Genomic DNA, 25,178 nt, shown 5'->3' on the forward strand with positions numbered 1-25,178 from the left:
TTCACACTTTAAACACATAAAAAATAAATAGCATTTTCTCTCCAGGATTCATTTAAGCAATGCCAAACAGGATGATCAACAACAAGGTTATAGTGCAGAATGCACAAAGCTCTCAAATTTCCTTCCCGTTGTTGCTATGTTTCCATCAGCTGCATCAGTGTCTCTACAGCCTCTTAACTGAACTACGTAAGTTCGCTCATATAAATATGGCATATGATATATATATAGCCAAGGGTTTTTTAATATAGCGTATGGGTATATTCTGGGATTATATAGAGCTGGGAATACCACACTTTTAAGCCTTTTCATAGTGCAAAGAAAGAGAAACCTCAAGACTAACAGGAATTGGCCAGATTGAAATATCCTTTCTGACATTTCTCAAAGGGCAAATGCAACTGTTGAGTTTTTCTTTCTCCATCTAGAGAGATATTATAAATATATCTGAGAAGGCACAGACTAATCTCTCACACCCTCGATTTCAGTCCATCCCCTCTCTCCTTTGACACTGACTATAGACTTCTTAGTCATTTCAGTAAGTTTACATTTTTTCTCAGTTATTTCTAACAAACCACAGTTACATGGCAGGGAGATGAAAGGTTGAGCAAGATTCTCAGGGCTCACGAGTAAAGTCCCTAACAAGGCACAGCTGATCTATAGACAGACAGACAAAGATATCAACCATGTGTTGAGTATAAACAGTTGCAGTCAATCCTCTCACGCTGGAGAAGGGGGGAATAGAAAACTGGCGATGTCTGAGCAGCAAGAATGATGCTGCCACTTCTCTGGACCTGCGTTAATCTCTTGATTGGAGTATGTTGTTTATACAGTCCCAGTTCTCATGTCTATCTGCTATTCTCACTACCTTGACCTGACACAAATGGTTTTGAAATAATTTGTTCATGTTAGAAGTGTGATAATATCACAGTAAGGCAATTTGGTCTGCAAAAGAACAGCTTTGACAGACAAGAGATAAGTGTATACTAGACTTACAAAATTTTAGTTATTTTTTATAAAACGTTCTGCTTCTGAACTATCTCATATCCAATGTTCACAAAGCAATTTGCTAATATTCATACATCTCAATGTTCTTTGGAAGCTACTATGTAATAAAAAAAAATGCATCAACAGAAGCACAAAAGAAATTTGCATTTGTCCCAAATCATACAGCCTGTCTAAGAGAAGGGGTCTTGGCTCCTCCTCCCCTAGCGATCACATCCTCATCTCCTTCCGAGGCAGTTTACCAAGCTACATAAGGGATTACAAACATCAGCCTATGAAGAGCCATTTAATATCTCAAGGTGAATATGCTCATCAACAGCAAGTTTACCAGTTTCCGGTAGGCAACATCAGACTAAATATCCGATATCCTCCAGAGAACTGCAAAGCAGTATTTTCTTAGTGGCAAATTGACTCCGTTGCTGCAGTCAACACACTCAAACAGAATGCTGTAAACGCCTATATTTTATCAATTGCAATATATGTTTCAAAGCATTATAAGCATGGGAATCATCAGATAGAGAAGAGTATGATAAATCCTGCTAAAAAAAAAAAAAAAAAAAAACAACAAACCTTTAAAAGGATAAAATTAGTCTGGATGTATACTTTCCAGTGTATACTGCAAATACTAACGTTTACCAGTAGGAAAACATAGAGTCTTGACTTTTGCAATGAAGTAAAACCATAACAAAAACCAATAGGCTCATCAGATGCAGAGTAGACCTAGACTCACTGTACTGGAACAAGGTGTAGAAATACAACACAAGGACAGATTTAGCATACGAGATGCAGCTTAAGTTATAAGAAACAGAAGGGAGGCACTATACAGTAATGGTACCTGCTAGTGGTACTACTTACTGTAGCTTAATGCCTTCCATAAGCCATCACAGGTGCACTGTGTTCACCTAAGCTTTTACTTCAGCAAAACTATCTGAATTTTCCTCTTACTTTTGCAGACTTCTTGCTGTCATAGATATCAATTCCTATGAGTACATCTGCAACAAATGTCCATCTGTTAAAATGTTGCTACTGTTGCAATAGCTTTCTGTAAATTCCAAATGTAAAATGGTAATTAACTCTACATTGTGGAAAATTTGTTATTTATGTAACTGTTCAGCTTTTTTCAAATGAAACCATACATAACCACACTCAGAAAAGAGAAGGCGGCATGTGTTAGTAGGTATCTGCATTGTTCACAGACTTTGCAGGTCATTACAAGGAACATCAATTTTCAGAAAAACAAAGATATTTACAAAAGAGAAAAGAGTATATTGGATAAGTAGTACTTTTCCATATTACTTTCACTTCAAACACATATAGAAATTCTTTGGTACATTCTTTACATCCTACACTTCTGGCAAGTCAATAATCCAACTGCTGCAGAAAAGAATGGGCTTGTCTTATTTAAAAGAAAATCAACAATTCGGTCACAACATTTATGAAGATATAATTCATGTTTAAGAATATAGCACATTAATATTTTTAGCATTTGCTGTTCAAAATGGATCACTGATATCAATGAAAAATAAAATACCTGTCAATATGAATTTAAAAAATTGAGAACTAGGGCTGAAATGAGTATTTATTATTATTTCACTAACCAAAGTTCCATATATTTGAGGACTGACTGAGAATGTATTTTATTACCTATGAAAGCAAGATACCTATTGAGAAGCTACTGCATTTTCTACCTGCTATGTCACTTCTAAACAGAGAAACTCTAAATGCTTCATGAAAATGGACAAATATGTAAGAAGAATTAACTAAAAGAACAAACACTTAAACTTTCATTATGGACTGATTATGATTATTTCCACAGATAACCAGGGCCTATATGCTGAAATAACAAGTCTACACAGTTTCAGGAGGTAAATCAACACTTACAGCCCGCAGCTCCCCAAAGGCAAGCAGCGAGGCAACGCACCCTGGCAGAGGAATCGCTCCCCATACTGCAACGTTACAGCTCCAGCAGCCTCTGCTGCCCCTGGGCTAGTGCTGCTGCTGCGAGAGACAGAGAAACCCCTCTGCCCCTCCAGGTCCATCATCCCCAGATGACACAGCTAAGCTTTGGCAATGAGCTAGAACTCTGGACCCGTACAAACCATCAGGACTGGTGAGAGAAGACTCCTTCAGGGAAAAATCAGAAAGCTCAAGTATCTATTTCGCCCTAAGCAGGAAAGTTTTGGCAGGTTTGTTTGTTTGTTTGTTTTTATGTTGGAAATATATTGTTTTTCCTGGCCTCTAGCCTATCTTTCAGGAGGAAAAGGGAAATTTTGACTAAAAGAAAATATAATTTTAATTAACTCTGTTAGCAACATTTCAGGTTTTTCTCTTCTCCAAGAAAAAAAAAAATGCTTATTCCTGTTTCATACAATAAAAACTGTAGTTATCAAATTATTTTTCAGATTTAAAGTGGGTTATTTTCTAACTGCATTATTTATAGGCTCAAATGATTATGGATATTTTGCAAACTAAAAAAAAAATCATAATTATGAGATTGAAAGCAGATGCAGGTCAATGCAATGTAACACTTTACATAACAATCAATAAAAATGTCAATACAAACAACTACTAAAGGCACCATATGACATCGCAATGAGGGGAAAAAAAAATCTTCATTTTCTACTTGGACGTCTTGCTTCCTTTATCAGCAGATGGCAAGCAAATTACTAGTTCAATCCATATGTCTGTATCTGATAGACAGTGTTTTACAAGTCTGAAATTAGTTTGAAACATTTTGATGTTGGCCAGACTACAGAGGAAAACAGGATAACTTTGTCTATTAATGAAAAGTTGGTTTTGTCATAACAAATACTTCCACAAGCTACTACCCATCCAGACTCACTGAGTCGCTAATGGAATTTGTACCCAAAGACATAATCTCTGTTTAACAGACTAACAATTTGTAGTTTCATCCATTCTGTTCTTCTGCTGTGCTCCAACATGTCTCCTTCCACTAGTTGAGGTTTACTTAGTGGTGCTGATGAAAGCGAGCAAGGCTATGAGAATATTTTTGGTAGGAAGGATATCAGATCACTAGGGCCATTTATGTGCATGCTAGTAGGCATTCGAGAGAGAACCTGTCAGAGCAAAGCCCATGCAGACCAGTACTCTGGCTCCAATTGTGGCAAAGTGCAGATGCCAAGGAGAGAAGGAGATTTAGAAAATTTTGCTTAATCTCTCCCCATCAGGAAGCCTTCATTTGCAATGCAGACAATGTATATTTTAGGAAAGACAGATCAGAAAACCTAGACAGTTCTTACAACAGAATGAATGGTTTGGTATTTTTTTCTTTCAAAAGAAAGCTCCAAATTTGGAGAATGTCAATGGCTTTTACTATAAAAAAACTCTGAGTCCCACAAAACATTGATGGGAGAAAGAGCCAAACCAAGCTAAAGAAGACGAGAAAAGAGAGGTTAAGAGTGAAGTTTCCTTGCCACCTGGCCAAGCAAAGAGGGATGCAGATCTATACAGATAAAAACAGCTGACAGCGGGGGTCTGGAGGCATTCACAGCCAGGCAGAGCACCAGGCGCACTCTGCAGCTCCCGAGGCGCTGGGAGCCCTTCGGTGCGGACAGCCGGATGGAGATCCTGTTTACTTCCTAGCGCTTAAAAAATTTAACTTCTTTGCCAAGGGCCTACAGAACCAGCACAGAAAAAATATATTTCTCAAATAAATGTTTTAAAAAATGTTCTTTCCTCACCACAGTGATGTACTTGCAGGACTGGTGTCCAAAATGGCTCGTACTTCACTTCTTAAGGAGGATATCACTAAGCAAGCCTTCAAATATCTTTAGCAATGATTAAAGCTTCACCCTAGGCTGTCTGTTCACTCATTAAAATGATACATTTCAGAAAAAGTTCAGTCTAGAGGTCTACGCCAATGCCAGCTCAGGGCACTGAAGTCAAATGAAACACCTCTCCTAAGATATATGCAGCTGGTCACGAGGTTTGACTGAGTCTCACGTGACAAGTCACTGTCAAAGAAGAGTCTGGGAAGACTCTTCTGCTGAATCGCACAAATCAGACTGGACCCCCTTGCTTTCTAAACTCCTTCATAGGAAGGAGCCTAGGTGTGGCTGGATGCAGACTTAGCCCTGACTGTGATGAAGAGTTCAGACCCTAGCTTCTGACACAGAATCGGCTTATTTCAGCTCAAGCTGGGCCTCTCCTGCGAGGGATCTAGAACAAAGAAACCCCTGGGCAATTATACCCTTTACAATCTAAGTTCACACCCCCATGCGCTCTCCACGTGACAGTTGGTCCAATGTTATTTCAGGGCTGAGGTCTCACTCCTCTTTGCACACTGTCCACGTGACAGTTAGTTCTATAGGGTTTTAGAGGCTGGTGGCTTCTCGCTTCCCATCGGGTCCCCTCCCTATCTCTAGGAAAGCCATCTCCTTATCTTCAAAGTCTGCAGGTGGTCCTTAGTTTCCTTATCTTCTGGCTTGGACCGGCCCCTACCGCCCCTCAAAAAAAGTTATCAAGGTCTTTTTTCATTATCTGCTGCCTGTTTTGAAGGTCTCTTTTTCCATTCCGTGACAGGTTTGGTTCCCCTTATCTTGTAGAGTAGGATGTCCCCTACTCCTTTATTACCTCCTCTGCTTAGCCATCCATGATAATGAACAGAGTTCATTTAAAGTTCACTTCTGCTAAGTTTTAAACAAGGCCTACTGATGCTAACCTATACAAAGTCCACTCATGCTATCCTGTAAGCAAGCTACAATTCAATCTAATTTTAAGTAAATACACACTTCATTCTAATTTAGCTTATCTCTAAGCAATCACACAATTAATTCTAACATTTTACAAGCAAACTTATTTTAATCCCTAACAGTCACTTAACTGACCATCATACCAAGAAAGTCCAGAGTAAGGGACCAAATTTAACAGATATCAGCTATCTCCTTAATTTCTGTAGAAGTCCCTACATCAAATCTGCTGACAGTTGTTATGGATAACCATTGCAAAGACCTGTACCATTTAGTTGGCTATTAGAAGGCAAAGACAAATTGATTAAGTGATGATTAAGTTTACAGTCTTAAAGGCATGAAAATATCTATTTAAAAATCATGCCAAATTTAAAACTTCTGCTAAGCAGAACATAATTTTCTGTAATGGAAAAATCAGTAAAGTTGTAACATTCTCCTTGCTTTAAAAATGATTAATATTAGTCCTACAAACCATTTGGCTAAATACCTACAGAAATTCTGTATTCAGTAGAAAAGCCTTTTCATTGTTAATTTAAAAATAAATCTCACTTTTAAAATTTCATTCTGATTTAAAAATCTAATTTAAAATTAGTAAACAAACCAGTAAAACACATGTATGCACACAAACATACAGAGGTGCCACGCTGTTTACAAGCCTTGAAGCCTAGAAGATTTTAATCACGTTTTCTATTAACTCTCCCCACACCTCAGACACTGCATAAGGTAGGATTTATGAGAATTTTAAACAAAAGGAAATATTTACATTTCTAGCATACTCAGTCAAATATAAATGAATTTCAGTTATATTAATAGGTACTGTGCTACTGTCAATGGAGTGCTTTACAGATGTTTGTCTTCTTTATCAGCTGCAGGGAGAAATGCCAAAATGATCACCATAGCTGAGTCCATTAACTGAATTGTGAAGAAAATGCTTTTCTCAAGAAACAGGCTGAGTAAGCTTATTCCGCACAATACAAACTTTTAAACAGATCTGGAATACATCCACCCTGGGTTGGGAGAGAAGCTGCCATGAAATGTCGAAAAAATATGGAGTATAACTCAGTATTTTCTTTTCTAACTCAAAAGCATAACCCCATAAACATAAAAGCAGTTACTAAAAGAAAAAAAAACACTTATAAATATGTAAAGATATTACTCTCCATATGTCTTATAAAGGGCATAATAGCGGTATATTAAGTTTTGCTTTGATTTGAAAGATTTCACCTTGTGGTGTCTGCCTTACAGCCTTTTAGTCATGTACAGACTGGAGCAGCAAGAGCTTTGAAGTGCCCAATTTCCAGTGAAGTTTCTAACATATTTTTAATAAGTCTGAAGAGGTCTGTGTGTGATTTACTGTCATTTCAGAACAAGTTCAGAAATTCTCCCTAACACAAAAAGATATTGTTGCTTCAGACAAGAATGGGAGAGTCATTTGAGCTCACTATCACTGCCAGGGTACGGAGAGAGAGCAGCTTGAAAATACTCTGGCAACATGATCAAGTCAGATTCAAAACATTGGGTATACTGATTATGATACTCAGAACTTTAAGGGAAATAAGATAGAGTTATGTGTAAATGAGATTCTTTTTTTGTTTTTGCAACCAGTAAATATAGTTTAAGTGATTCACAGCCAATTTTTATAATTGCAATGAAGCAGCTGTGATCAAACTCTATTTGTAGCATCATAATAAATTTGCCCCCCACCTACTAAAATTAGTTCTAAGCATCCAAAATTCCCATTTGAACATCTGACTGAACAAAACAGGCATTGCTCCATGCCAAAAACTGGAGGAAATAGACCTAAAATATGCCATTTTCTCACCAGAAATTGTAGGCTCCTAGAATAACAGTGAATTAAAACTCATTCCAAGCTTGTTTGCATTGCTCCTAGTTCCCATTCATAACAAATTCCTTGACAAATGTTCTGATTATTTGTCTTTTTTCCTTGCTTTTTTAAATTTAAACACAATTTTCAAACCATAGACAGTCTTGCAAGGAGAAACAGCCAATAGTACAACCCATCTGAAAACAGAGAGGGTGGAATTTTACTCGCAGCAAGTGCTGGAGGCAACTCACATGATTAAAGACTCCACTGTAAGCCATTGTTAAAAGACTTCTTCCCATAAGTGAAAACGTGTAGTTTGCCACTATACACATCAGAGGCACATAAACCAAAATGAGGTCAAAGTCAAACAAGAAATGCAAAAGCCTCACTCCAAAATTCCTGCTTTCTCTTTTTTTTTCTTTTTTTCCAGGCTGAAGAAAAGAATATAAATTTTAGCAAAGTTAAAATTAAAATTATAATCTGTTTCTTAAGTTTTTGTCTTTCACTGCTATTCTTGCAAAATGTTACACCAACATGCCCGGAGAAGCTAACCAGGAATATTGATTTGGGATGCCTATGGATCAGGGTCTTCTTGTTATGACTATAGCATTGCACAACACGGAGTTTAATGCACCTCCCTTTACTCTCACCTTTTGAGACAGAAAACTGTCCTTATTCCCACTTCACAGACATAATTGGGAGACCAAGGCCAGGAAATCACAGGGAATTAACTATCTAACTAGGACAAATGTGATTCACCAACCTGAGATTTGCAAATCTCAGGCAGCTCAGGGATATACAAACTCAGCCAAGATTTCAAAGTCCATTTGCAAGCTGCCTGCAAAGTGCTCCACAGCCTGGGCTCCCACCACGCGATTTGTTTCAGAAACCTATCACTGTGCACAGCGCAAAAAGAGAAAACATGTTTATTTCTCCTCCCATGTTTAAGAACAAATTATATCCTATCTGAACTCTAAATAATATGCAATATGCAGTACATATATTTATAGATTTATATTACATACACATATTATTATATCACTACAACAAAGATGATAAGATTTTCTAAAATATGCATAATACTACTTAGAAAAATGCTTAGAAAAACATCAACAGAACCATTTAGCCATTATAAAGCTTCATTTTAAAAACAGAACTTGGTACAAGAAGTAAATTAATTATATTAGGCAGGAAATGGTTCAGTAAATCAATTGTGCTACATTAGCCATCTTAAAATTAAGACTACTTCCAAGGTGGCCACGTGCATATTCTGAGGAGTGCTAAGGTAAAAAAAGGCATTCCAGAAAACCTTTTGCATATCTTTTATATATATATATATATATATATATATATATATATATATATTTCTGTTCCAGCACACATCTATTCATGTAACAACTATTCTCCATAGTCGTCATTTTTAACTGAATGTATTAACCCCTAGATACCTCCATGGAAAAAAATCACAGAACATATATGTGCACTGTTTATTCATAAATCTGTTTTTAAATCTTTTAACATTTTGAATTTGTTCAGATGTGGACAGCATCTGGATTCCTTCAAATCAATTATAATTACAATGCTCCCTTCTTAGTCCAATAAATTAAACATTTATTTGCTGTCTATCATAATATCCTTCCCCTAAAAGAGTATATTTATTGTGTCTTTTAATCACCAAATACATGTAGAGGGCTGTCTGAAATTCAACACAGAAAGCTGCTCTGCACTTCCAGATGTTAGAGGTATCTTCACATAGATTTTCACTGTTCAGCACCATAGTACTTCAGGCAAAAATAGAATTATGTACAATCCTTGCCTGCATTCATCTATGAAATTTAATTTTCCATTGAAAATCTACAAGTTAGCAGCAAGCTCTGCCCTTGGACATGAATGTGTGTTTCCTATTGGATCCAATTTGGCAAAGATTATCCTTAGTTTCTAAACACAATTGAAGCTTCCATTTCACCTCAGGTATAAAATCTAATGCTAAGTGCTACTAGCAATATAGAACAATAATAGAGCTGTAAAATGGTTACAGTTGCACTTAACTTTTTGAAACTTTGGAGAAGCTCAGCTAATTATTGAAATTAGTCGTCGTGCGAGAAGCTTTTACTTGCTTCCCAGTTTAAACAAGGCTTCCCATTGACAGTTCTCAGAGTTGTTTAGACTGGAGGGAGCTGCCGCTGTGTTGTTTGCCTTTGCAGTGCCCACAGCTGTGCTCCATACTCTGACACTGCTCTAACCGAGCCACGTCCACTGTGAGCACAATTTAGAAGAAAAAAAATTCTGGAATGTATTTGAAGATAGTAAAAAAAAAAAAAAAAAAAAAAAAAAAGGCTGCTGCTTACCATGCCTGGTCATACCTAAAGGAGTAACGTTTCCTCATTCAGTGTGTCCAGTCTGGAGCAAGGGGATATGAATAAGGGCTGCAGGACTGGGCTGTTTCCAGTGTCAACAAGGGCAGCTGGGTAGCACAGAGGGGCTGAGTGCGGAGAGAGACCTCCCAGCCTCACCCCAGAGCGAAGGAGGCGCTGGCTCACGCCGCCCCATGCCGAGGGCTCCTCTTCCAGCTGGGGACAGTGCCAGGGACCCCCCTGCACCCGAACCACCCCCCAGCAGGGGCTGCCGTGGAGAGCTGTACCCATGCATCGAGGATACTCCCACCCTCACGCTGAGATCCGTAACCCCCATTCCCCGTGGCATCGACGGCACGGGGCGGCTGCCTGAAGCACCCAGGTGATATGTGCCCAGTAAAGCCAGGCCCCGGTGCAGGCATGCAGCATCCAGGTGACATCGGGGCGCTGCCCCTTCTCACTACCACCAACGCTGGGACACCATATACCAGACTGGAGAGAGCGAAAGAGAGGTTCTCCTACCCAAACTAGTTAAGGGTAACATAAAACTGAGTTAATTGCAGCTGACACTGATTGTCAATCTGTTTTGGCCACTTGGTTCAATACAAGAAAGCACTCTTTTGTTCTTGTCTTCATTACTGTCTCTCCCATCCCAATGAAACAGCTTGTTTTAAATCAAGAATTATCTTGGTTCTCCTTGCTTGAATCATTGTTATTGATCATAGCAACTTCAATAAATCCTGCTGCTTACGCAGCGGCCTCAGGGCCCGTACCGATCTCCTCAGCCCTTTGTTCCACATACTGATTCACCTTTTCATCAAGGATTTTGACGTAGCTGCTGCCCTTTCGCATTATTACCGAGCCCCACCCAAATAATGATTTTATCATTTAATTCTCTTCTAAACCACATTTTGTAAAAGGGAGAAGAAAAAAAAATAAATAAAAAATACGGACTGATGGGTGGGTAAACATGAGCGAGATGGAGGTGTCTCTCCACATGACAGACACACCCCGCACAAAAACCAGAAACATGCCTTTAATTGGGCAGGTTAACATTTTTCTAAAAGTTACTTTCTAGTCCTATCTGATCACTCTGTCAGGATGAGTAATGCAAAACATTCAATTTCTTGTGGGTTTGGTTCCAGTAGTTACTAAAAGCAGCCAAGTACATGTTTGTTTCTAAACTACTTGAAACCTTCAGAAAGTTATTTTAGCTTCGTTCGCGAGCCCTTCACCAGCACGGGGATTTTACTCGCCTCGATTTTGTGCAGGAAACCCAACGCTTCAAAACCATTTCTCTTCAAGCTCTAATTTTATTTTCTCATTTTCCTTGTCAGAGGATTCTTGCCGTTTTCCAGGATGTAGTCATATTTTAAAAAGTAGCCCACTGCCTCCCCAGGCAGAGACTTGTGGAAACAGGTGCTTCTAAAAAAAACGAGAGACTTTGGCAGCTCTCTGACCTGACAGAGCTCTGTGCATTAGTAAGACACAGTGCCTGCTGAGTTCCCTTCAGCTAATTAGAGGACCCGTATGGCAATGAATGGCCTTGACTATAAATACTTCCTGAAAGATCTCTAACAGAGTCAGAGGAAATGGGAAAAAAATGAGATGCAGCTACAGAGAAACTATTTCAGATGTTTCTTCTTTAAAGGGTTGCTTTTTCTTTCCCAAAGTGGTTGAGGGATGAGATGCAGCATCCAAGACCTCCACTAACTTAAATGTAAGACGTATGACACAATTACATGCATTAAATTTAATTCTGTAAATATATCATTAAGATGTTGCTATCAAAAGGTGGTTGGAAGTGGGACACAATGCCAAAGCATACAAAAACTGCTATTACCCTGTAGTGATGACCATAAAAAAATTCGCACTTAAACCAAAATCCCACTTCTGTGCTTGAACCTTCCAGTGCTGCTCCTTGTGCTCCTGCTGAAGGCAGCAGCAGCAATACTTCTACCAACATCGGAGGGGCAGGTTTTACCTCAAAAGTATCTTATCCTTCTGTCCAAGAATTGAATGTTTAGAGAAGTCTTTTGGAAATCACAAAGGCCAGTTTAGCATTTCCAGTGCTTTGCAGCTATCTGGCATCTAATTCTGTGGATAACAGGAGTCAGTACTTTGTAATAGGAGAAATAATGTTTCACTACTAGGGATTGTGTCTGATATTTACTAAGCTGATATTAAATCAATTATATGTAAAATTACTGATAGATACAGACCCATTGCTTATTTTAAAATTAGCTCTCTCAATCAGCAACATAGGAGAATGCAAAACAGGGAAAGGAGAAATAACTTTTCCTGATTTCCTGTCTCCCTCAAATTTAAAGTCATATAACCAGCTTGAGACAAAGCACTATATGAAATACCAGCAATGTAAATATCACAGACAAAAAGAAAATAATTCTTCTTAAAGTAAATGGAAACTTTCTTGAAATGCCGTTATTTCCTGCAGTGTGTAAAGTCTGATCATTATGGTGCAAAATAATCTAGATTTAACAGAAGAGCAGATGTTATCGTTTGCCCCATATAAAAAAGCTAACAGCAAAGGTTAACATAACTTCAGTTAGCTATTTAATGTTACAGTCCGCAGTCTCCCTTTGATAAAAATCACCAGCACCTTTGCAATAATTTGACAATCTCTCTCTCTGACGGTGCACAAATCCCCCCGTTACATGAATTATGATTAATCCACAGGCATCTCCCTGTTGCCTTCAGGTCTACACGGCACCATAGGACGCACTGATCTGTGCTATCCTGCATTTGCACCAGCTAAACTACAATGTGAGGCAGCGGTGTTTACCAGTACCTGGTGGGCTAACTGGGTCTGTGTGTAGATCTGAAGGTTCAGGCTGCAATTCCCAATTTTGTGGAAAACTTTGTTCTGCAGTGTCCACACATACCAAAACAGGACACTTCATTTAAAATCAGATTAGCAAAAAGTTCCTGCTGTCCAAGATCTGCATTGTCAAAGCATTAAACAATCTGCCTGGCCTGGAGTCTGCTGGCTGCCAATGTGCTACCCAAAAAAAAAGGAACATTTTTGCATCTCAATAGAGCTTCCAGTATCAACAAATTTTTAAACCTAAAATCAGCTGCTCTAAGGAAGAGCAGAAATAATGTCTACATTGTACCACGCTGAGGTAAATTTTTTGTAATTCCCATTTGCAAAACATACCAATTCGCTGTAAGTACAGCTGCTGGAAACATTTTAATAAGAAAAATAAATTAAAGCTACTCACAGAAGTGTACCAAGCCCCTGAGAAAGATTCTGTTACATACACACAGCTTGGAAGCGCTCTCGGGGAAAAAGGTGCGTCCACTGCCTATGTGTGTTTGCACACACGCAGAGTTCAAGCTATCACCACTGCACCATCCCCAGCTCCCGAAAGGTCACCAGCGATTCGATCTTTTCGCTGCTAAAAAGGAAAAGAAAACCTACCCTAATGACTCCTGTGAATAATCTACTGTAGCACAGAGACTGAGGAGGGAACGTGTCCATCATGCATGGAAGGAATGCAAGAAAGAAGCAGCATATAAACGGCTTACACAATATGCAAAGCTGAAAAACACTAAAAGTAATTTCCAAAAGTTTACAATTATCCTGTAGGCACTGGGGATTTAGTGGGCAACTGTAGATTTTCACCCCTTTCCCAGCTGATCTGTATCATCTTCGATATTTCATTAAAATGCTAATCACTCCTAAACTGAGTATCTGGAAAACCCGCTTGCAATATTAACCTCTATCTGTATGAAATAAATGTGAAAAACACGATCTCCCCTTTCCCTTCCCCCAGTCATGAGAGAACTAAAAAATGAAAAGCACATGGTATTACAGCTACTGTCGAACCACTACACATCATTTGTAATAAGCTGAACCACTTTATAAATACTGAATAGCCAGAACAACCAAAGGGATGTGTTAGCTTTTTTTTTCAGTCCATTTCTCACAGTGTTTATTCACTGAGTAATCTCAAAATTTTGGCTTCCTCTGTGTCAGTCTTTAGGGGGGGGGAAAATGAAGGTGTCCACAGTGATTTTATTATAGGTTTTGTTTCCTAGTCACCGGTTGTCCTGGGATACAGTATTTAGCATAAGCATTCATTATATGATACCAGAAGTACGTATTGATTTAACGCTTTGCTTTTAGTAAGGCCCAACTTTTAGCACAAGAATAGCTATTTCTACTAGCTAGTTCACATTAGAAAAATAAATTCATGCAAAAGTGGATAACCATGAGGGATTTGCTTAACAATACAGAGTATTTTTTTTTTTTTATTTCAAAGGATTACAAACATTAGCTTTTCCCAGAATGAAGGAGAAGTTATTTTCTAAACGATTTCTAATTCTGTCTGGGCCAAGTAAGCTTCTAGGCATAAACATAACATAGAGGTATGGTATGTCAGAAAATACTCGACACAGAGCTCCCCGTGGTCAACCTGACCATCACTGTGTCTTGTCTCCTGGTGCCAGTACTGCATCCCAAAACTACATCAAGAGCAAAATAAAGTTTGTTTTCTATGATCTTTTTGAAAGATCCAGGGAAATAGGGAATATCAACCTTATTGGAAGAATTAATATCACTCATGGAATCACACTCCTTCATCTTCCACCATCTCCTATCCTTCAGATCACCCCTTACCTTCAAGAAGTTTAAATTTTCACTATTTTCCTCAGTACTGATGAAATGTATATGACTAGAGACTCTCTTCAGCAGATATAGAAAGTTAACCTCCTTCCCTTTTTAAAAAATATTTCAAACTGACAAAGGTAACTTGCCCAATTTTCAAAGAAGAAAAGTGAAATTTAAAATATTAGACCCAGACAAACAAGTCCTTGGCACAACAGAGTTCAAAGAACAAGGTAGCTAAAAGTGTACACAAAAGTAATTCCTCCTTGAAGGGTGTTGGTATGGTTTCACCAGTCAGTATAGACCTAATCCACTAATAAATCCTTTTACAAACCTTATAAAAGAAAACATGAGTTTACACAACATTTTAAAATGCAAGGAACTGTTGTTAACTACTGTTAATATACAAAAATAAGACCCTCTATTTATTTATTTTATTTTTCAGAAAATCACAGGTATTTCAGGTCCTTCATATTTCAGGACATCCAGAACTGATCAAAATATTTCCAAAGTGATAAAAATACTGATTTGTGGAAAAAAAAAAACACCACCAAAAAAAACCAAAAACAAAAACAGTTAGTGCTTTTGCATAAAGACTTTAAAAAACTATCCGAACTTATTTTAAAGAAGAGCGTAAGAAGGAGCCAATGTACACTTTCCCCTTCTTCATTCTCCAGTGTCTAAAACTTATAATATTATGGTCTTATTTTACCACTTACTAAGATTTTAGGCTTCAGCTACCAAGCAAATTTTGACCTTTATAGAGTTGATGCTGCATACTACCAGATCCATTTGTAGATTTTTGTTTAGTTTGCTTTTTTTCATTTTTTAGGAGTCAAAAAATAAAACAAAAAGATTCGTGTTCTGATAACTCATAATATAAATGGCTCCTCTGGCCAATATGTCTGTGCACTGTTAAGAACTACCACAAAAATTCAAGTGGAGTGTAAGTAGTGTCACATGTACAGCATGAATTCCACTACCAGTCAGATACATGTATATATTTTTACATATATTGCCAAATGGAAGAGAGAAATATAACCCTGCCATTCACAATGAGCACATACTCAGGTTTGCAGTAGGGAACCTGTCATACTGTGACTGCTTCTCATACACTTACAATCTGACATGAGTAACTATTCATGACCTGTAAGGTACGAAAGGCTGCATGCAGACTTTAAGTGATAGATACATTATTTTACAATTAGAATAACTGCAGTATTTTTAAGACTAATGACTTCATTTTAAAAGAGCTTGTAAGACATACATGTATATAAAGACAGATATACCTATGTATAATCTTAGCGAACCATGGAATAAAACATCTTGCCTTTGTCTTCTTCTGACATGTTGTGCACTCTTACAGTAATGGATGTCAGGGCTATAAATGTTGTTATAAAAGGTGATAAAGAAAAATAGCTAATCATCACTTCCATTCTAGTCTGCAGACTGATCGCTCCTGTAGCAAATTTATAGAAGTTCAGATAGGGAGCAGTCCCTGAAAACATACAGTGATGACTCCAGGAGAAAGGCACTTACTTGTGTCCCTGTGCAGCTCCTCAGAATTTGAGAGCTTTTCTAACCTCAGATTTCCCTACAGTGGGAAAAACATACCTTGATGGAAGGGGAAGTTCCTTATATACAGGTTATATAGGTCCTTTCATTTAAAAAAAAAAGACAGAATAGGAATGATTCAGTGTGATAAATATTCTCCTTTTCTTATTACCCAAGCTCCTTCCTTTTCTTTTTTTTTTCTTTTTCTTTTGCTTCCAAGGCAACCAGACAAGTGTCAAAATTTATATATAATTATATTGCTTTATAAAAAAAAGAAATTACCTTTTATTAATATTTAACTCAGCTTTCATATTCTTAGATACTTAATATGTGAAATCTTGCTTAAGTGTGAACTGTCACATCATCACAAAATTTAAGCGGTGATTAGTTGTTTTAGTGTAACAGATGTGCAGCCTTCTGGGGTTCTAAACCTTCCTTCTTCAAATGCATCATCAACCTGCACACTTAGCAGGAATGATTAAACAAAATTCAATCAGCACTAAATAGCAAACGCAGAAGCACTTGCTTACTACTACTACATCAATATATCCATTATTTTATGCAAACACTTTGGAACATTTACCTGCCAGTTTAGTTCTACAAGTTTGAGTCTTTCAGTCTTTCTTTGATTTTTTTTTTTTTCCTATGTACGAAAAAAAACAACCACATCACTCTAGAACTGAATAAATAATTTGCCTGCCTAATTAAACGTAACATACATGTAATCATAAAAAACAAGGGGAAAAAAAAAAAGAGAGTTTCCTACCCGTAATAAGGATTGGGATTCATCCTTTGCCTTGCTGTCCCCGGATGCAGGGTAGGGCTGGGTGAGCTGTCCGGCTTTCTCCGTCGCTGCGGCTGGCACGCCCTGCAGGAAGCCCTTGCTCTCCACCGCCAAGCCGTAAATGGGCCGCGCAAGATGGGCAGCTTCTACATTTGGACTATCCCTTAAAGGCTTTGGCTGCTCTTGGCCAACAGACACTGGGGTCAATAAGCCTAGACTGGTCTGTGTGTATGACGGGCTCCCCCTCAAAATATCTGTTCCTCTCCAGGTCACGTTGCGAAGATCATCACTGGGACTGTCAGTCCAACCTTTCTCCTTGAGCACTTCCTTATCTTCTATCTTTTCCCTCTTCACTATGCTGTCAGATATGGGCTCCCCCATTTTGGGGTCCGGATTAATCAGACTGTAGACCTTAAGGTCAATTTTTGGCTCTTCCTTGATAGACGAAACACCATGACTGTCCTCCCCATTGGCTGTAGTGACATCCATCTCCTGACAGTGCACAGTGTTGAAGTGCTCTAGTAGTGACTGAGTGTCAACAGCTGTGAAGCTGCACTGACGGCATTTGTAGCAGTTGTGTACTCTCCTGGAAGAAAACAAGAATTGTATTAACATGAGAGCCTCCTCTTAGCCTTCCCTCTCACAGTGGTTCTGCCTATCAAGATGAAGAGAATAAATCAAACTTAACACTACGATCCCCTCTAAATAAAGAAGCAGGTTTACTTTGGTGTCTTATACAATATGGGAAAAATCCTGCTTGGTTTTTCCTCCTACGTCTTACAATGGCCTCCTATTGCTTATTCACACTCCACTGCATTATTCTAAACTTCATATAATTTTCACTGGGATTTTGTGGTTTTTTTCCTCTTCAGTTTGCTGCAATACACTTTTCAATCTCTACTGTGGTAGAAACAGTGAAGTAACACATTTTTTCGAAGAAGATCAAATAGGTAGAAAAGGATAGGTTTCTTTGTATAAAAAAACCACATTGTATAACATAAATCTATGCTAGAAAGTTCAAATCCTTAAAAAATTTCTTTGCTTTCCACCAATTTAATATACTTTTGGATGATAAAGGTGATTTTGAATGGAGCTCTGGTTAACTTACGGATAAGAATACACCGAAGGACAGAAGGCTGTACAGAACAGGCAGTACTTATTTGTTCTCTATTCCATTTTAGCACAACTTTAAAAAGATGTTGCTCTAACAAAAAAAGCCAAATAGTTGGCTGTGTCCTACACACTGTATTTTCCTGTCAAATACAGAAATGCTTGGGTACGAGCTGTGGAGCAGTGTAGAATAACGCGCCTTCCTGTTTTTATTCTAAAAGTCTATATAAAGTACTGTATTACTGTATTATGTAAAGCATATGTTGCTACATGAGAACAACATGTTACCCATTTACTGTATCTATCATAGGAACAGAACGCTGTTTATGAGCTCTATAACGCCATTATGAATAATTGTTTATAGCACAGGAGCGGTCAGAGCCCTTCGTCAGGCTCCGGGCCCCGCTGCGCCCGGCATCATACCAACGCAGTGTAAAATACCGTCCCTGCCCTTCATCAAAATGTACATAAATCTGCAAAAGCTTCTCCCTACAGACACACTCACACATCCACACCCCAGGCATTCAGAGTCACAACAGTGTCTTTAGCCAAGCTAAAACCCGAGCCTTTCGCTATCCACACAGGACAAAACTTGTATGAGAAATCTGTTACTGCCCTGACAACTCCAATTGTTAGAATTAATTCTTGTGAAGCCAAATCCTAGTCTCAGTGAAGTCGATGGCAAAACTCCCATTGACTTCAGTAAGAGCAGGATTTGGCTCTCAGTGCATCTGTAGAACTGGAATGATACATAAAATGTCCCTTTCAGAGTATGATCGTTTAGAAGGGACAACTTGCCAAACTTCTTAAACCCCCTTGTCTTCCTTCTTTCCTTTTGTTGGAAAAACAAACCATATGTTATTTACATTGTCTAATTTTCTTGCAGTTGTGTCAGCATGCAGACATGAGTACACATTCAGGTTCAAGCTTTTTAGCCCTTGTGCAATATCATTTTTCTTTTTGTCATTTTCCGTATTTATGTTCATTTTAAGGGACTAGATGGGCTCGTTCAGTTATGCAAAAAACAGAGTCAGCTATTCTCCACATAGTCTTATGGCAACAAAATCTACTTGTGGGAGAGCAAGCTGTGGGTTAAAATCCTGTTCTGGCTATGTTCCTTTTTCTTCGTTCTACAATTGTGTTGTATTAAAATCAGCTTGTCTCTCAATGCGACACTAATATATTCTCTCCTGCAACTTAATTCTTTTCTAAACTGAGCTTAATTCTCTTCTGAACAAAAAAAAAAAAAAAAAAAAAAAGAGTGCTATCTGATCAAAACCATTTTATAAATACAAAAAGCCAAGTTATAAAGAGAGTCAGTCCTGCAAAGGTGGGATACTATCAGGGAAGTCCAAGTTAGACAGGGGCTAGTTATCTTAAAAGCCAAGTTAAACAACACACCATTTGGGGCTAATGGCTCAACCACATACACTCCCCATGTGAAAGTTTATCAATCCTTTGGGAGGCTACTTAGCCCTAAGTGTCTCTTGTTTAACTTGGCTATTTCAATAGCTAACCCCCTTTCCTAACTTGGCTCTCATCTACAGATATCACACCTCCAAACAGCTGATCTTTTTCTGCCTAACTTGTCTCCCCCCTCCCCCCCTGCCCCCACCCATTCTATGCTGGCTAAATGTTTTTAATCAGGAGCAGTATACATCACAGGAGTGGTACCACACTTCTGAGGCCACAAATAAATGCCAAATATTAGACGTAGTTGTAACTACATCTGGCTGAGGTCCAGCTACAATCACCTCTTTGCATTCAAGTTGTGTTCATTTAAATCATTTATAAGTAATTCAAAGAGAGTCATACAAGCATTCCTTCTATTTTTCTGTGAGACTGATAGGCACTGCGATGTGGAAAAGAGGAGGACTGATTTTGGTAGATAGCAACCCATTAGTTTTTTTTTCTTCCAGGATATATACTTTTCTAGTATGCATTAAAAAGTAATCTCTGCCATCGATATTATAGATCCTCATATCTCGCATGGGTTTGTCCTATATATTAGTCTATCCTCAAGCTCCGAAAAGTAAGCTAAAGTTTGGAACTGTCCAATATAAGTCACAGTCTCAAATAATAAAATAATAACTATCATCAGCTATTAGAGAACTTTTGAAAGTTGGAAACTTATTACTTCCCAGAACAAGGCATAGAAAGAAAATGTTTTCATCTCTAACTGTTTTCACCTCACCCTGATAGCCATCATAGAAACATGTTGGCAATGTTCTATTTCTTTTTATACTAGAACTTAAACCTACCTATGTTTCTAAAGGCCCAAGTTACACCTTTATTTGTGCACAATGCTCCTCAAAGCTAAGCAATAAAATTTTTAAAATTCCCATAAGCACTCCCATGCATTACCTGAAAGTTACACTTTACAGCTAAACCACAGTTATACCACCTAAAACTCTTAATTCCTCAGGTGCAATACAGTGTATTGGCATACAGCTGATCAAAGGAAAGCTGTCTGAGGAAAATCTCAGTATGGAAGAAAGTGATGTAAATGAAGAATGAAATAGCATTCTTTCTTTTGTGGTCTTGCTTATACACCACTCAAGCACACTAACAGCAGGTTCAAGCCATAAACTGGCATTATCTTCAATGTGGCACTGGGATGGCAATGTCATCCCATCTATTGATGTCACTTAGCATTATTATTTTCACTACAAAATAAATCAAAGACTTGATTATTCATGGACATTGAAACATTTATGGCTCAATCTCAAGATTAAATGTCAAGGAATTCAGGCCAAACCTTTGCTGCACTGTTATATTCTGACAACTTAATAAAATCCTATCATTATTTATTTGTACTGAAATGTACTTGAATTGGGTGCTGTAAGATATAAGGATTTTCCCTTGCAAAAGCTTGATGTTGGAGAGTCTACATGGGGTTTTTTTGATGGATTTAATGTTCTTTATTTGAGCTTTCTAATAGGCTGTGATACTCCTGACACTAGCCAGTTGTTAATTAAGTCTTGTTGACGTACTTCTAACTAGTCTGAAGTATTACAAAACACCATCCTCTACAAAACAAGTAATTTATTTTTTTTTTTAATTACCTGAAGACATTCCTAGGCTCTAGGGCATACAAAATATTCTGGATGAAGGTATGGCTCTCATATCACTTCCATTCTTTTGCATGTTTTGAATTTCATTATGAATATAATAATTACTAGTATTTCTCATTAAGTAACAGGCTTCTAAGAAAGTTTACTTTTGGGATGGGTGCTGCACTTTGGGTTGTGGGGAGTGGAAAATATTCAGAAGGAAAGACAGCAAAGCAAGCAAGAAAATTCAGCGGAGGGACAGAAAAGGGAGGAGAACGGGCAAAGCGGAGAGCAAGGCTGAGATGAAAGGAGAGCAAAAGCCATTGGCAAGAGCAAACAAGTTCAGAGCAGTGAATTAAGGTGTCAGGAGGATGGAAGAGGTCCTCCCAGCTGCTGCTATTGTTCAACAAGTGAAGGCTCCTGCTCTGATGAAAAACTGGGAGCTAGTGGGCCTCAATTTACACTTTTGCCCTCAGTTGGCTTCTCTGAGGAGTGTCCCAGAGGCTCCACATTTCCATAATCTGCACATCCAAGATCCTGCTCCAGCTTCTGCTGCCAGACGTGCGAGGGGGCAGCCTCCATGGCCCTGTCCCCAAGGTGCGGCCTTGGCACTGGGGAGGCACAAGGCCCAAGTACCCCTTTGCCTTTTACCCCTCCACCTCTTTTATTTTTAGGAGGTAAGAATTTTTTTTTTATTTGAAATTAACTCAAAACTAATTTCAAAGGAGAACCCTATGTAATTGCTGTCATCCACGTTTTCAAAATAATTTGTTTAGTACAAAAATGATTCTACACCATTGCCAAAGCTTATCTTTCATTTGAGTCTTTCTGTTTTCTTTTTATATTTTGTAGTTGTTTAATGAATAACTACGCTATTTTTTTTTTAAAAAGAAGTTTAGATCATTTTTCAGCATAGCATTTTTAATTACTACTAGCACTGATCAAATGCTTTTTGTCAAAATCTTTTTTGACAAATAAGGACTTACATGAAAAATTCTAATTTTTGCAAAAATGAGAAAATGCATTGTTTTCCCTCATCTCCTAGTAAAATTTTAAAAACACTTCTGCAGTAAGTCTCTTTCATTTTTAAGAAGCAAATTAAAATTTTAAAATTAATTATTTTGAAGCATCAGGAAAATAATCTCTAGACTAAGTGATCCGACATACAAAATTTCCCTGAATACTCAGCATGATTTTTATCTAAATTACAAGTGTTGGCATCTTCTAGGTCATCAGAATACTACACAGTTTTGAGGAAAATCTAAGCTTCGCAATGAACATGAAGAGTAACTGATTCCTCAGAGATGTAATGGTAAATTAGTACCAGAATTAGGAAAAAATGGAGGACAATAAACCTTCTGGGGATTTATTTGAGTAAGCACATTTTAGTGAGGTTTAAATACAAGTAAACTCAAGTGTAATGTGATTCATTAACTTCAAATTTAACTGAATAGCTCTCAAATAATCATATCAAGAAATACTGAATGAGTGTTAAGTGTAAGTATACATTTCTGTAGAGAGAAAACTTGGAAAGAACCACTTTTGCAAATTCTAATACTGTTGCAAATACATGGCTGCAAAGGAATAATATTGGGACATAGACATTTTTTTATCTAGCAGACATAGTGAAACTGTAGATGTAGAGCCAAAAGGGAACAAAATAAAAAAGAAAATAAATTAAGCATGCTGTTTCTGCATCTGACTCAAAAATGAAAATAATCAAAAATGCAGACAAAAAATACATGAACCAAAATATGTAAGAAGCGTCTAAAGCCAGCTCTGCTATGCACAGATTATCAAGAGTAAACTTAAAACACTTTCTGCCACCACATTAATGCTTATATTATGTTTACCATTAGAATCCATTCAGCTCCTTATTATATAAATGGACAGAGTTTAGATGTATGTGCATGTATAGCATTTTAAATGCATACATAATATGTGGCACAACAGCTTTATTGAGATAAATTCTGACGAAGCCACAGAGAAAGCCAGCTGGGATGTGAGCTGACTCCACATCAGCATGTTTCTGTGTGTCACATAACTCCCCAACACTACTATTTTATAGATGTTCTACCTTTTAAAATCTGAACTATTCTGTATCTTTAACTCATAAAATACAAAAAGAGAAAGAAAATACATATCTGATACACGCAAAACTTCTATTTAAAAAAAAAGGCCTGAAAACAATTATAAAAATAGAAGCTATAATGCCCCGAAAGGCTCTCTTTCCATTTGTTTTATAGAGTGAAAACTAAGTTATGCATAGAAAAGCAATAAAACTTGCTGGTGTTTGCCTTTACAGAGCACCTACCACAAACTGAAGGAACTTCTGTGATTTCAAAGAAGATGCACAGTGGGAGAAAACAGCAGCAGTGCACGTAGAAAAGAAACAAAACTCAAATTAAAAAGAGGGGAGAGCAAGAGAAAGGGAAAGAAGCTGGCAGTTATGGGGATGTTGTACTTCGCTTTAAGTAAACACCATCCTCAGAGTACTGAATAATATCATAGACTGAAGGCTTAACAAAATACATTGTTTGACTGTCTTAAACAGAATAGCCTAATTTTAGACAAACAAGTTGAGATTTGAACACTTAAGCATATCTCTTGATTTTCCAAAGTGCGGTTCCCTGTGACAACTGCCAGAGCCGCAGGGTGCTGAGCCCTCCAAAGGAGAAGCTACTGCTACTCCGTCTCAGACTTAGCACTTAATTTTGAAAGTCATGGCTTCTCTTTTCCTTGGGAAAAAGGATTTTAACTAGGCATGCTTGTTAAAACTTAAATTACCAGCTGCAGCAAAATAAAAGTGCTTTTTTCAGTCAAGGAGCCATTTCAATCTTCCAGTTATTTAACCACTAAAAAAAGATCGCGCCATGCCCCAGCGGCGGACAAAGTGCTGCCTATGGAGTTCTACAGCATGGCTCAAAGCTGCTATAATAATGCTTGGAACTTAGATACCACTTTTCATCTTCAAAGCAGTTTACAAACATTAACTAATTAATCCGCACAACATCCCTGAGGCCCACTTGGATCAAAAATGGGGCACTGCATGCTGGGACCTGAATCCTCCGTGGGCCCTAGCTCCAAATTAAAGATGAGCAATCTGCTCCTTTTTTTTTTTTTTTTTTTTTTTTTTTTTTTTAAATAGACTCCTGATACATTGCCAATGCAGCCCTCTGTTGGGCAACATTTGGATGCCCCCGGCTTTAATCTCTATTAAAGTATCATGCCCCAGTCTGCCTTTGTTAATTTTGGATGTCTTGGAATCTATTAAACGTGGCACAGTTTCTTGAGCTTTTAACAAAGCTTTAGCTTTGAAAATGGATCTCCTTTTGTCTTCATTCTAGCTGGCTTCCATGCAAAGATATTTTAGATGAGATAGATACTGAGTTTTCCGTTGTTGTTGACGCATTAGCCTTAACTATTAACATATTCAGCATGACTTTCTAGTACTTAACATCGCTTTTGCAGCAGCACATAACTGTTGCTCTTTACAAAGCCTAAGAGCCAGCTCCTCCTCTGATGTAAACTGGACTGCCAGTTTACAACAGCTCAGGAACTGACCCAAGAAGTTTAGCAGGGAGTTGGCTGCCACTATGACATTGTGTCAGACTGAGTCAGGAGACTGGCTGCATCCACCTCCAAATAGGAACATTAGCATTTAAAATAAATAGAACGACACTGTAAACCAGCAACACGAAAATAAGCATCTGCAAAAGGATCTTGGGGGATGACATCAACAGACAAAAGAGTGTCTGCTCCCAGTGTGAAACCAACACCAAAACAGCAGTGGAATGCTCTTAAACTAATTATTGCGTTGCTGGACTTGGGAATGGAAAATACTACAAAAAGGTAGTACATTGAAGCACTGTTATGGAGCATGAAAGGATTCATAGTCTATCTTGGAAAGTAAAGCCATTTGTGTTCCCCTACTGAATGAACATGCCAGCTTTCTGGTAAAAAGTCTCAACTAAAATAGTACCTAAAAGATTCTGGGTGGAAAATAGTTGACCAAACCTCAAATATGCTGGAACTTCAGCATCTGCGCACAAATCCAAATCTCCCTCTTCTTTGCACAGGTTTAAATGTATCATTAAATCCACTGACTTAGCTGGTGGTTTTCCAAAACAAAGTGGATGTTGGATTAGACCCTGGCTGTA

At 38.0% G+C, this 25,178-nt stretch overlaps 1 protein-coding gene across 1 annotated transcript in view; it reads right to left on the reverse strand.

The window, feature by feature from the left end:
* The window catches only part of TRPS1 (transcriptional repressor GATA binding 1), a 217,784-nt gene that overhangs the window by 136,073 nt on the left and 56,533 nt on the right, over positions 1–25,178 (reverse strand). Inside the window, exon 5 of the mRNA XM_086741187.1 lies at positions 16,838–17,441. Coding sequence (XP_086597313.1) covers positions 16,838–17,441 — 604 coding nt within the window. The remainder of the gene's footprint in view (positions 1–16,837; positions 17,442–25,178) is intronic.

The sequence above is a fragment of the Chlamydotis macqueenii genome, chromosome 2 (genome assembly GCF_036417535.1).
Source record: "Chlamydotis macqueenii isolate bChlMac1 chromosome 2, bChlMac1.mat, whole genome shotgun sequence".
NCBI classification, from domain to species: domain Eukaryota; kingdom Metazoa; phylum Chordata; class Aves; order Otidiformes; family Otididae; genus Chlamydotis; species Chlamydotis macqueenii.